This window comes from Jaculus jaculus, chromosome 9 (genome assembly GCF_020740685.1).
Source record: "Jaculus jaculus isolate mJacJac1 chromosome 9, mJacJac1.mat.Y.cur, whole genome shotgun sequence".
Taxonomy (NCBI): domain Eukaryota; kingdom Metazoa; phylum Chordata; class Mammalia; order Rodentia; family Dipodidae; genus Jaculus; species Jaculus jaculus.
The window spans coordinates 124,338,818-124,350,798 of NC_059110.1; the positions used below are offsets into that span (position 1 = coordinate 124,338,818).

An 11,981-nucleotide genomic window follows, 5' to 3' on the forward strand; every position below is an offset into this window, starting at 1 on the left:
ACTGTGGAGCTCAATGCCGGGGAAGACATCTATCACCCCCAGGCTCGGGGAGCAGCGCAGCGGGTGGAAAGAATAAGAGCCAAGCCATGGGTGGTGGCGCACGCCTTTAATCCCAGCACTTGGGAAGCGGTGGTAGGAGGATCTCCATGAGTTCGAGGCCGCCCTGAGAATACTGAGTGAATTCCAGGTCAGCCTGGGCTAGAGCAAATCCTACCTCAAAACAAAAGAAAACACAACACAGCAACAACAACAAAACAATGTAAGAGCCAGAGGATGGAGAGGCCTGCTGAGGAGCACTGTCCTCCAGATACACCAGGGCCATTGCATTTATGACCTCACAGTGACGGCAGTAGCCTGCACAACACACACACAATATTGGGCCCATGATAGAGGAGGGTAAGAGGCCTCCCGCCCTCCTTCCCTGAGGAGTTACTGGCATTTGCTAGTTGCTGAGGGAGTAGAGGCAGTTTTGACAGTGGTATAGTCACTAGTCATTTACTCTGGTAAATAGCACCCTTCCCCTCAGCCCATGCCTATGCAGGCGACCCTAATTAGACTCAGGGAGCACACCCACACACAAGGGGGGAAAAGAGACATCAAAGTAGAAAGAGGGATTAGCTGGGAAGAGGGGGCTCAGGGGAAGTGGGTGGAGAAGGGTCAAGAGAAGCTAAAGGGAGGAGATTATGATCAAAATATATTATAGACATGTATAAAAACTATCAATGAATTCTTTTAAATTTTTTGTTTCTTTTTATTTATTTGAGAGTGACAGACAGAGAGAGAGAGTCACAGAGAGAGAGAGAGAGAGAATGGGTGTACCAGGACCTCCAGCCACTGCAAATGAACTCCAGACACATGTGCCTCCTTGTGCATCTGGCTTACATGGGTCTTGGGGAATCAAGCCTCAAACTGGGGTCCTTAGGCTTCACAGGCAAGCGCTTAACCACTAAGCCATCTCTCCAGCCCCCCAAACTGTCAATATAGTTAAGAAGGAAAAAAAAAAATACAAGCAGAGAGGCTTATCAGAAGACCAAATGTTCATTCTGAAGATGGCTTCGTAGGGTCAGAGTAACTTTCCAACGTGGCCGAGGTCAGGTTGAGCCAGCGGGCTTTGTTTTCCATTGGTACCTCTTTAGCCTCAGCCATAGGTGGTCACTTCCTGCTGCAGAGACACTAATGCATCAATGCTCCTGGTTGTCTGCCCTCCTTGTTCTCTCTTCAGCAGGCATGTAACCCAGATATAGTGCCTGCCAGTGGGTTGTATCGTCAGGCCTCGGGTGAGGTGCTACTCAGACTATGCCCCCTCTCTTTCTATGTCTCTCTGTATCAAGAGATTGCAGGTACCTGTTGCCACATGGCCCCAAATCCTCTCCCTTTGCCCTACCTACAGGAACCAGAGGCAAACATGCTGTAAGCACGTATTATGGGCTACTCATTAACTAAAGCCTGCCTTCTTGTGAGGCAGGAGCCTCCTGCCTTTGGAGGCCTTGTACTGTCTTCTCATCAACTGGAGATATGCCTGATTTTAAAAACCAGTGTAAGGGAGGAAGGGTTTCTTTCAGTTCCCATTCCAGGTTACCATCCATGGTGGGGAAGGCATGGTGGCGGCAGCTTAAGGCAGAGTTGGTCACATTCAGTGCACAGTGAGGAGGCAGAGAGAGATGAATGCTGCTGCCCAGCCAGCTCTCCCCTTTCTCTCCAGCTCTATACAGAACCCCAGCCCATGGAATGGTGCTGCCCGCAGTGAAGGTGGGTCTTCCCACCTCACCTAACCTAATCAAGATCATCTTGTCCAGGTGAGTGTAGGTCCAGTCAAGTTGACAATCAATATAAACCCTCGTAAGCCTTTAAGGGGAGGGGTCCCACTTTGTCCAGTGGGTCTGGACGCTCGCTTCCGAAACCCATCACACTGTGGCATTGAGAATAACCCTTATCAGTGAGTCTTTTGGCCTTAAGGAGAAGGTCACCACCATGTCCTCTCCCCAGGCTGACTTCATGAGATGCTCATGAGCTCTGGAATCCAGCATGTGACCTTTAGCTCTGCTGCTCAACTAGAAAACATGAAAGCCTGAACCCTCCCTTGTTTCTCCTCTAACTGGGGCTGTGGCTGTTCCCAGGGCAGTGTGCTAGGGTGCTGCTCCTGCCCACAGCCAGCCTCACCCTAGAGAGGAACGCAAGGCTCACCACAGCAACAGGGTGACCACAAGTCAGAGGTGAGAGTTAATGGGGAAAGGACGGATGAAGCATGGGACATGCCGATGACAAGAAACATCCATCTTAGCCCAAGGAATCACATTGTCCTTTCTGGAAGGATCTCAGAACTCCGATGCTCAGCTGAAAAAGCTGGAGGGATGGCTCAGCAGTGAAGGCACTTGCCAGCAAAGCCTCATGACCTGGGTTCAGTTCCTCAGTATCCACGTAAAGCCAGATGCACAAAGTGGCACGTGCATCTGGAGTTCTTTGCATTGGATGGAGGACCCAGCACACCCATTCTCTCTCTCTCTCTCCTTTTTATATTTATAAAAATAGGACTGGAGAGACGGCTTAGTGGTTAACTTCTTGCCTGTGAAGCCTAACAACTCCAGTTTGAGGCTCGATTCCCCAAGACCCACATAAGCCAGATGCACAGGGGCACATGCATCTGAGGTTCATTTGCAGTGGCTGGAAGCCCTGACATGCCTGTTCTCTCTCTCTCAAATAAATAACTAAAAATAAAATATTTAAAGAATGGGGGAAAAAAGAAAAGAAAATGAAAGTGAAGGAGGACATGTAAGGAGCTAAGAGTCTCCAGCTGAAGTTGATTTCTATATTTGTTCTTTAAATTGTCTTTTGCTTTTGAAGAGTTGGAAATTGAACCTAGACCCTCAAATATGCTAGGCAAACACTGAGCTACACCCCCAGTCCCAAGCCGAAGTCTATGATGGGTTCAATTCTATATGCATGGGAGGTCCAGTATAAGAAAATAAGGTGAAGTGGGGACAATGTCAGTTTTGGAGCATCTGCTGTTGTGAGGAATCCCTTGGGTGCTAGAAGCACAGAGATGAATGAAACATGGTCACGACCTTTAAAAGGTTCTGTGTGTACCTGGACAGACAGTGGAAAACAAATACAAAATGCTGGCAGCTTCTCTTTCCGTCACTGTGTTCAAACACCTGACAGAAACAGCTTCAGAGAGGAAAGGGTTACTTTGGCTGGAGACTTCATAGAGATCTACACCCATCACAGCAGGAAAGCATGCTGACGGGAGAGTTCTTCTGGTGGTGGAGGGAGCCTGCACTGGTGAACCTTCACATGGTATGGACCAGGAAGTAGAGAGGCAGGCCAGAACCAAGGGTGCATGTAACCTTAAAAACCAGCCTGGACTGGAGAGCTGGCTTAGTGGTTAAGTCACTTGCCTGCGAAGCCTAAGAACTCATGTTCAAATCTCCAGGTACCACGTAAGCCAGACACACAGTGATGCAAGCCCGCAATGTCTCACATGTGCCACAAGGGGGCGCGTGTGCCTGCAGTTCCTTCACAGCAGGCTGAAGGTCCTGGCATGCCTATTCTCTCTCTCCTCTATGCCTCTTTCTCTTTCTGTCTCTTGCTCTCATTCTCAAAAAATAAAAATAAAAATAAGACCAGCTCCCTGGTGACCAAATAATCAGTAGCATTTCTTTTCTTTTTCTTGCAAAGCAGCACTCCATTGTACCATTCTACCATAATTCATTCATTCAGTCTCCCACCTGTGGCCATTTGTGTAGCTCCTAGCTTTTGGCTATGATGAAAAAGGCTGCAAAGAATATTCTAGCAATGCAGAGGATGGCACTTGGGTAGGCAAGGGTGCTACCACTAAGCTACATCTCCACCTGTTTGCTGTGAAACCTCCCCTGGCCTCTCCAGTTGCAGCTGGTCCTGCCCATCCTCTGGGTCACACTCACTCTTGTCCCATTGGGTTATGATTGGTGGCCTGTACCTCTACCTGCCACACTCAAGTTCCACTGGGGCTGGGGGTGGCCTTGTCCATATTTACTTATTTGAGAAATAGAGGGAGGGAAAGAGGGAAAGAGAGGGAGAGAAGAAGAGGCAGATAGAGTGAGAGAATGGGCGCACCAGGGCCTCTAGTCACTGCAAACAAACTCCAGACACATGGGCCACCTTCTGCATCCGGCTTATATGAGTATTGGGGAATCGAACCTGGGTCCTTAAGCTTTGTAGGTAAATGCCTTAACTGCTAAGCCACCTCCCCAGCCCTGCCTTGTCCATCTTTGTAGTCCCACACCCTAGGTGCTGAGCATCTCGCACAGCAGATGTGCCACCATCAACAATGGTGTTGTGGCTGAGTGAGACGCACCGTCACCACATAGACTTCCCTAGGTGTTTCTGTGTCATTCACCTCTTTGCTACACAGATCTGATCCAGTCTTTTGGATACTTCGTTGACAAATAAGCAAGATATGAAAAGATGCTGAAGGGGCTGGGGAGATGGCTCAGTGAATAAAGGGCTCGCTGTTGCAGCTGGAGTACCCAAGTTTGATCCCCGGACTACATGTCAAAAGCTGGAAGCCATGGCAGGCATCTGTAACTCTGGCAAGCTGACACTGATGGCAAGATGGGAAGTGGACACGCGAGTTTCCCAGAAGCTCATGACCAGCGCAGTTGAGAATGATGGAGAGAGAAGCGCTGCCTCAAATGAGGTCGACAGTCCTCAAAGTTGTCCTCTCACCTCCACACGCCCTCTCTCCTCCACACGTCCTCTCACCTTCACATCACATGTCCTCTCACCTCCACACGCCTTCTCACCTCCACACGTCCTCTCACCTCCACACGCCCTCTCACCTCCACACGTCCTCTCTCCTCCACACGTCCTCTCACCTCCACACATCCTCTCACCTCCACACGTCCTCTCACCTCCACACGTCATCTCACCTCCACACGCCCTCTCACTCCACACGTCCTCTCACCTCCACACGTCCTCTCACCTCCACACGTCCTCTCACTCCACACGTCCTCTCACCTCCACACGCCCTCTCACTCCACACGTCCTCTCACTCCACACGTCCTCTCACCTCCACACGCCCTCTCACCTCCACACGCCTTCTCACCTCCACATGTCCTCTCACCTCCACACGCCCTCTCACCTCCACACGCCCTCTCACCTCCACACGCCCTCTCACCTCCACACGTCCTCTCACCTCCACATGCCCTCTCACCTCCACACGTGCGCACACAAGAACCGTACATAAACCCACACACAAATAAATAATAACATTTAAAATAATTAAAAGATGCTGAACGGATAGCTCAGCGGCTAAAGCACTTGTGGCACAAGTGTGAGGACTTGAGTTTGGGTCCCCAGAACCCCCACAAGGGCGGTGCTCCTATGGTGAGATGGAAGGTGGAGACTAGAAAATCCCGTACACACTTGGACCAGCCAGGTCATGGCTCAAACAAGACAGAGGCCCTGCATTAGAGGTTGTCCTCTGACCTCCACACATGTGCCCTGACACACACACACACACACACACACACAATTGATCTGCTTTTCACCTACTTCCCTCCTTTATTTAGCCTTAAAATGAGTTAATCAATGAGTTCTGGCACTAAAAGAAAGCTTTCTTGGCCAAATGACTGAAGAAACCTTTATTGGAGGAATTTACAGAAAACTACCCCAAAATAGATTTCAGATGAAGAATCAGCTTAAAAAAAAAAATTCCAGGAAGGATTTTTTTTTTAAATAAAAAAAAAAAAGAGCTCGAAAGTGATGCTTGTTGGGAAGTCATTCATTCTATCCTGGGGCTTATTTGTGTTGAACAAACGACTCACAGGGTCCCTGGGAGGAGGATGTTTGGGCACAGATGCAGAAGGGCTTCGAAAAGCCCAGTGTGCTGAGATCTGCAGTGTCCTCCTGGGACTCCGTCTAGCCCCTGTAGTTTTGTGGCCTTCCCTGGGTAGAAATGTCGTTGAAGGAGAGATATGCATCCTTGGCTTGATGGTCTGCTTTTCGCATCTTTTTCACCTGGTAGAGCGCCTCAGTGCTCAAGGAGAGGAGTGTCCCAGTGACCACTGAGGAGAAATTGGTTTGCCAGTTGCTCCCCACCTGTCCCCACGTTCTTCCCCACCAGTCATGAGCATACCCTCCCTGCTCTTGGTCCTCCCAAAGGTGCCCTGCTCAGACCTGCTCCGTGTTGTGATCTGGGTGCGCAGGCTACTGTGGGGAGACAGGGCATGGGCCTCCATTTCCTGTCTGTATCAGCTTCACTGCCAATTATTGGGAGACACCAAGCCTTTGACCTGAGCTTGTTCCTGGCATAGATTTATTTTTTTCTCTCAGAAAACATCATTTCAAATAAAAAATGAAAATCCTTCCTGGAAATCTGTTTGAACGCTACTATTCCATCTGAAATCTATATCTGTGGCTTGTGGTAAGTGACTGGAAATGGACAGGGCTTCCATTTATCTCTGAGGTTCAAGGTCCAGACTACTATCTCTCCCAGGGCCTCTCTACAGCAGCAGTCTTGCTACCCCATCTGCCTTTGAGGTCACAGTCTTGGTAGGCATGTCTCCCTCCTTCATATCTGTTCCCACCGCTGGGTTCAGAACTGCCTTTGCAATGAACTCATCAGAATAGGAATGTTGCTGGGCGTGGTGGCGCATGCCTTTAATCCCAGCACTTGGGAGGCAGAGGAAGGAGGATCACTGTGAGTTTGAGGCCACCCTGAGATCTGTGTAGGGTGACCTGATGCCTCCAAGCTGTTGTCTTTACTGGAGAAATGACAAAGGACTTTGCTGTCAGCTCTGGGTCCCCAAGGTATGCTGGCAGGAACAAAGACCAGGATCTAGGAGTTATGTCCCTTCCAGGACTCAATCTCACATAGTGCCTTATTTCATTAGCTATGGTGCAGAGAGAAGCTAGGTGTGCTCTTGCAGCCAAAGCTCAAGTGGCAGGTGACCCGGAAGGCAATACTAGGTGTTAGGGAGAGGGTGACGCCGTGGTAACCTGCTCCTGCAGAAGAGAAGGAAAGTAGAGGTAACTAATTAGGGTTATCATCAGAATTTGATTTTAATACTTATTTTTCTTTTATTTATTTATTTGAGAGATAAAGAGGCAGGGGGCGGAGAGAGAGAAAGAACAGGTGCACCAGGGTCTTCAGTCACTGCAAACAAACTCCAGAGGCATGCGCCACCTTGTGCGTCTGGCTTACATTGGTCCTCAGGAATTGAACCTGGGTCCATAGGCTTCGCAGGCAACTGCCTTAACCACTAAGCCATCTCCAGCCCCAGAATTTGATTTTAGATACCTGTATCTTTTATTTCTTTTCTCTCTCTCTCTCTGTATGTGTGTGTGCACATGTGTGCACGTGCAAGTGGAAACCAGAGGTTGATATTGGGTTTCTTATCCGATCACTCTCCGCCTTAGTCTTTGAGACAGGGTTTCTCACTGAGCCTGCAGCTCACTGATTCAGCGAGAGAGAGTCCACGTCTCTACCTCCCCACACTGCCACTGCAGGCACACACCATCATCGTGTCCCGGGCCCACGGCAAGCGTTTCACTTGCAGCAACCCCCTTCTCTCTGTGGTCCTGCGACCTGGGTGCTGTCCCACGGCACAGAGGAGGAACTGAAGGACAGACGCCCGGGCGTGCTCAATGATGGAAGTGGGGTTTGGATCGGCCTGACTTTAGGATCTATGCTTTAAACCTTGTCCTTCATTCTGATTTTGGTGAGTAGTGTATATTAACCAGGTAGAAGTTTCCCACAGGGAAGTTAGCAAGTTGGGTCTGGAGGGATGTTGGGGTACTGGGTGGGAGGAAGAGGTGTGAGGTCATCGGCCCGGAGGTTGTGATTGAGGGACACGTGGTGTGCTCATCTCAGAGCTTTGGGTATGGGGGGAGGTGCTAACTTACGAGCCCAAAATAAGAAGCGGGGGCTGGAGAAGGGGGAGCTATGGAGAAAGAAAGTAACCCCGACAGGAAGGAGAGTGATAGGTACGGGAAGATGGACTTCCTCTGGGGGCGCGTTCGTATACTGCACTGGGCTTTCCTGAAGGCTCAGGGTGTGACCCAATGTAATGTTTATTTTTTTCCTTGTTATTTATGAGAGAGACCAAGAGAGAGAAAGAGAGAGAATTGGCATACCAGGGCCTCCAGCCCCTGCAATCGAACTTCAGACATGTTTATCACCCTGTGTGCAAGTGTGGCCTTGTGTGTCTGGCTTACATGGATCCTGGGGAGTCAAACCTGGGTCCTTAGGCTTTTCAGGCAAATGCTTTAACTGCTGAGCCATCTCCCCAGCACCCAATGTGACGTTTTAATTAAGCATGGGGAAATGCATCAATCTTTCCCTTTGCTCTCAGTCCATCCTCCAAAGTGCCCCCTGCCATTCTTCCTCTTTGCCAAATTAGGAAGTCACTGATAAGCTGAAAAGGAAGCAGGGAGAGGCGAAATGCAGACAGTGTGGACATATTGAGGGTGGATGCCCTGACTCTGTTATACACGTTTGGATTCCAGCTGGGGCCTGTGCTATCTGGGGGCCACATCCAGGGAAGAGGGACCATGTGGCTGTCCTCAGCTCTGCTCCTTCTCTGCCTTGAAGGTGAGTGGGGTTGTGGCTCTTTGAGCCTGGTTTCGCAGAGGTTGGGAGACTAGGCATCCTGGGTTCAAGCCAGAACTGAGATGTCAGTGGGAAGGACACATCTATTCCCCCCTCCCCATCTGTATATCTGTTTATGTGCTCCAACATTCATCCATCATTTATTGAGCACCAGCTGTGTACTGTAATTGTAAGTTCCTCACTCAAGGGCATCATGGTTGGAAGAGAGTGCCAAGTACTTACACCACAGCGTGGAACTTGCTAAGGTAAGACTCATTCATGCCGTCAGTCAGTGATCTGCTTTCACGGGGACACACTTCTACTTGTCCTCTTGCCATAGCCTCCAGATGCTCAGGCTTGGGTTCTAAACACAGGTGCCCCTCCAGGACCCCCCCCCCCCCAGGCCCTAGCAGCTGTCCCTGAGCTCTGTTGTAAAGGAAACCTGGGACCTCTGCTTGTGTTTTCCAGGCTGCTTGTCTCTAATGGGCCCAGGCTATGTGACCGGCACCGTGGGGGGCTCTCTGTGTGTGCAATGTCAGTATGAACAATCGTACAAGAACAGTAAGAAATACTGGTGCCGAGGACAGTTTGACACACAATGTGACATTATTGTGGAGGCCTTAGGAGGAAAGAAAGGGAGGAGTGACCGTGTGTCCATCACGGACCATACTGATGACCTGACTATGACGGTGACCATGGAGGACCTTAGCGAAGACGATGCTGGATCTTACTGGTGCAAAATTCAGACCTTCTGGATCCTAGATGCATGGTCACGTGACCCCTCTGTGAAGGTTCAGGTGTACGTTTACCCAGGTGAGATGCTGCTGGCTCCAGCCATAGGCTTATGGATTGTGACTGCATGGGACAAGAGTGGGTGCTGTCCTGAAGTGTGTCTCTGACTTTGTCCTCAGTCTCACGGGCTGGGAGGAGCGTATGGTATGGGCAGAGAGAGGTGGCTGGTATTTCAACCTTTTTGTGTGTGTGTTCTTTTTGTTTGTTTTGCTTTCTGAGTTAGGGTCCCACTCTAGCTCAAAATGACCTGGAATTCACTATGTAGTGTCAGGGTGGCCTTGAACTCATGGCGATCCTCCTACCCCTGCCTCCTGAGTGCCGGGATCAAAGGCGTGTGCCACCACACCCGGCTTATATTTTAGCCTTTTTATTTACTTACTTAGTTAGCTTTAGTCAGTTGGTCAGTTAGTTAGTGTTGCTGTATCCCAGGCTGGTCTGGAATTCACTATGTAGTTGAAGATGGCCTTGAATTTATGATCTTCCTGCTTCCACTTTCCAGCGGCTGGGATTATAGGACTAGGCCACCACGTCCAGTTTATGCAGTGATGAGGATTGAACTCATGGCTCCGTGCACTCTGGACAGGCACTCTACCCCTGAGCCACATCCTCAGCCCAGATCCTTCAAACTTGACAGGGTTGGGAATTGAAAAGAGCCAAGAAATGACCTGTCTCTTCCCCAGTGGTGGGTTGAAATGGCCTTTAATTGTCTCCATCTATAGCGTGCTTGGGCCCCATTATATGACCTCCAGGAGGGTTTTTGTGCCACGGGCTAAACTTTCTTCCTCCATATTCTCCTTCCGGGACTTCTCACCAGGCAGTGGGAATTCCTGGAAGACCCTTACGTCCCTAGGAAGAGCCAGACAGAAAGACCCAAGGTAACTCTATGGCCACTCTACTAAAGCCTTCCTCAGCCCCTGAGAGAGGCTCCCCAGGACATGCCCCAGGCCTGCCTTCAGAGCCTCTCTTTAGCCCCTCTGTGAGTAGATGATTCCATGTGACATCAGTCCACACGGGCCCTCACCACAGGCTAGGGACAGTGGGCCATGATTTGTGACTTTCTTATTAACAGCAACGACTCCCATGGTGACCACCCTTCCAGCCATGACCCTCCCACCAGTGACTTCTGGACAGAACTCCAGCATCAGCACCAAGTAAGCTTTCCTCCTCGGTGATGGTAAGAACACGGGCCTGGACGGGGCGGCACACCACAGCAGAGCCTGTGAGACCCGGGACGACAGACCGACGCCGTAGTACACCATGCCCAGGGAACCTCACCATCGGCTGGTGTCTTCTCGAACCCTGAAAACAAGTTTCACATTCCCTGATGCTAAGAGTGTAGGAGGCCAGGGTGGCAAGGACTCAGGCTGGGGGCCAGAGGCTGTGTTTGGCAGATTCACAGGCCCCTCTCCCTGTCCTTCCCCACCCAACTCAGATCTTGGGGATCCTAGTTCTGTTATCCCTTCTCAAAGGTCTTTGTTCAGCTAGGGTTTTTGCTCCCAGGAGCTGTTCATGAGGTATGCGAGGAGACAGGCCAGCTTCATGCTCAAGTTTGGGTCTACTCTCCTTCCTCTCCCAAAGGTGTCCAAAGAGGGCTGTGATATTGCTGCCAGACCCCAAGGGCAGGGGGTTAGGCTAGCTAACAAATGGGAACGAGCCTCTTGGATGCCTAGCCTGACCGGGACCCGCCCCTCTCTTCATCCCTTCACCTTTCCTTAAAGGCCAGTCCTTGACCAAAAGAGCAAAAATGGAGGGGGGGGGGCACAGCTTGAGCCTAGACTATTTGGGTTCCAGAGGCACAGCACTGGGAAATGTGGGAGAGAAAGGATCTGGACTCTCCATCTCGATCTCACCTCTCATCCCTGTGTATCCCCAGCTCCCTGCTCTCCAGCTTCCACTTCCAGGTCCTGGTCTTCCTGAAGCTGCCTCTGTTTCTGAGCATGCTCTGTGCTGTCTTCTGGGTCAACACTCTTTGAGGACTTCTGGGGAAAGTCCAAAAGTCCCAACATGAAGCACCCCAGAAAGGACCTGGGCAAAAACACAGCTGCAGACTGTCAGAGACATTTGACTCGGAACTCCAGGCCAAGCAGGCAGCAGTGACTGGATTCTGGAAGGACTTTCGGACCCTGAGTCTTAAAGGAGGGTCCTAGTTATCAGTGGGTCATGAAAAGTGGACTTCTTTAGAGTCCTGAGCATGGAAGAAGGAATAAGACTCTCCTGAGCCCCCAATTTTTCTCTCCTTAGATCTCTTGGATCCTGCCTTCTTGTCACCTCTGAAAAGTAAGAATCCTACTTATAAACCTGGTCTCTTGCTCTTCCCCTAGACACAGAAACTTCTCAGATCAATGTCCCCCAAGATAGCAATCACCCCTTCCTGCAGACAGGAGGCCCCCTGAGGATACATCCCCCACAGCTTTGGCCACAATCCTGTCTTTGTTTTTAGGACAATGCCAGGGTGTTTTTATTAAGACAGAGCATGACCATGCAGCTGCCCACTTTCCTGAGCGCACAGGGTTCTCTCACTTCTTCTGACATTCTTGGGTCTCCTGAGGTTTAAGCCTCCTTCTGTCCCTGTGACCAGAGAGCAGGTGTCTGGCTCAACACAGCCCTGCCTGGCCCTGAC

At 50.4% G+C, this 11,981-nt stretch overlaps 1 protein-coding gene across 1 annotated transcript; it reads left to right on the forward strand.

Annotated features, from left to right (window-relative positions):
- Positions 1-8,462: 8,462 nt before the first annotated feature.
- On the forward strand, positions 8,463-11,334 carry LOC101599353 (CMRF35-like molecule 2). The gene is made up of 4 exons (XM_004655670.2): positions 8,463-8,572; positions 9,038-9,382; positions 10,431-10,512; positions 11,235-11,334. The coding sequence occupies exons 1-4, from the start codon at positions 8,533-8,535 to the stop codon at positions 11,332-11,334; spliced, it is 567 nt and encodes a 188-aa protein (XP_004655727.2). The 5' UTR covers positions 8,463-8,532.
- The last annotated feature ends 647 nt before the right edge of the window (positions 11,335-11,981 follow it).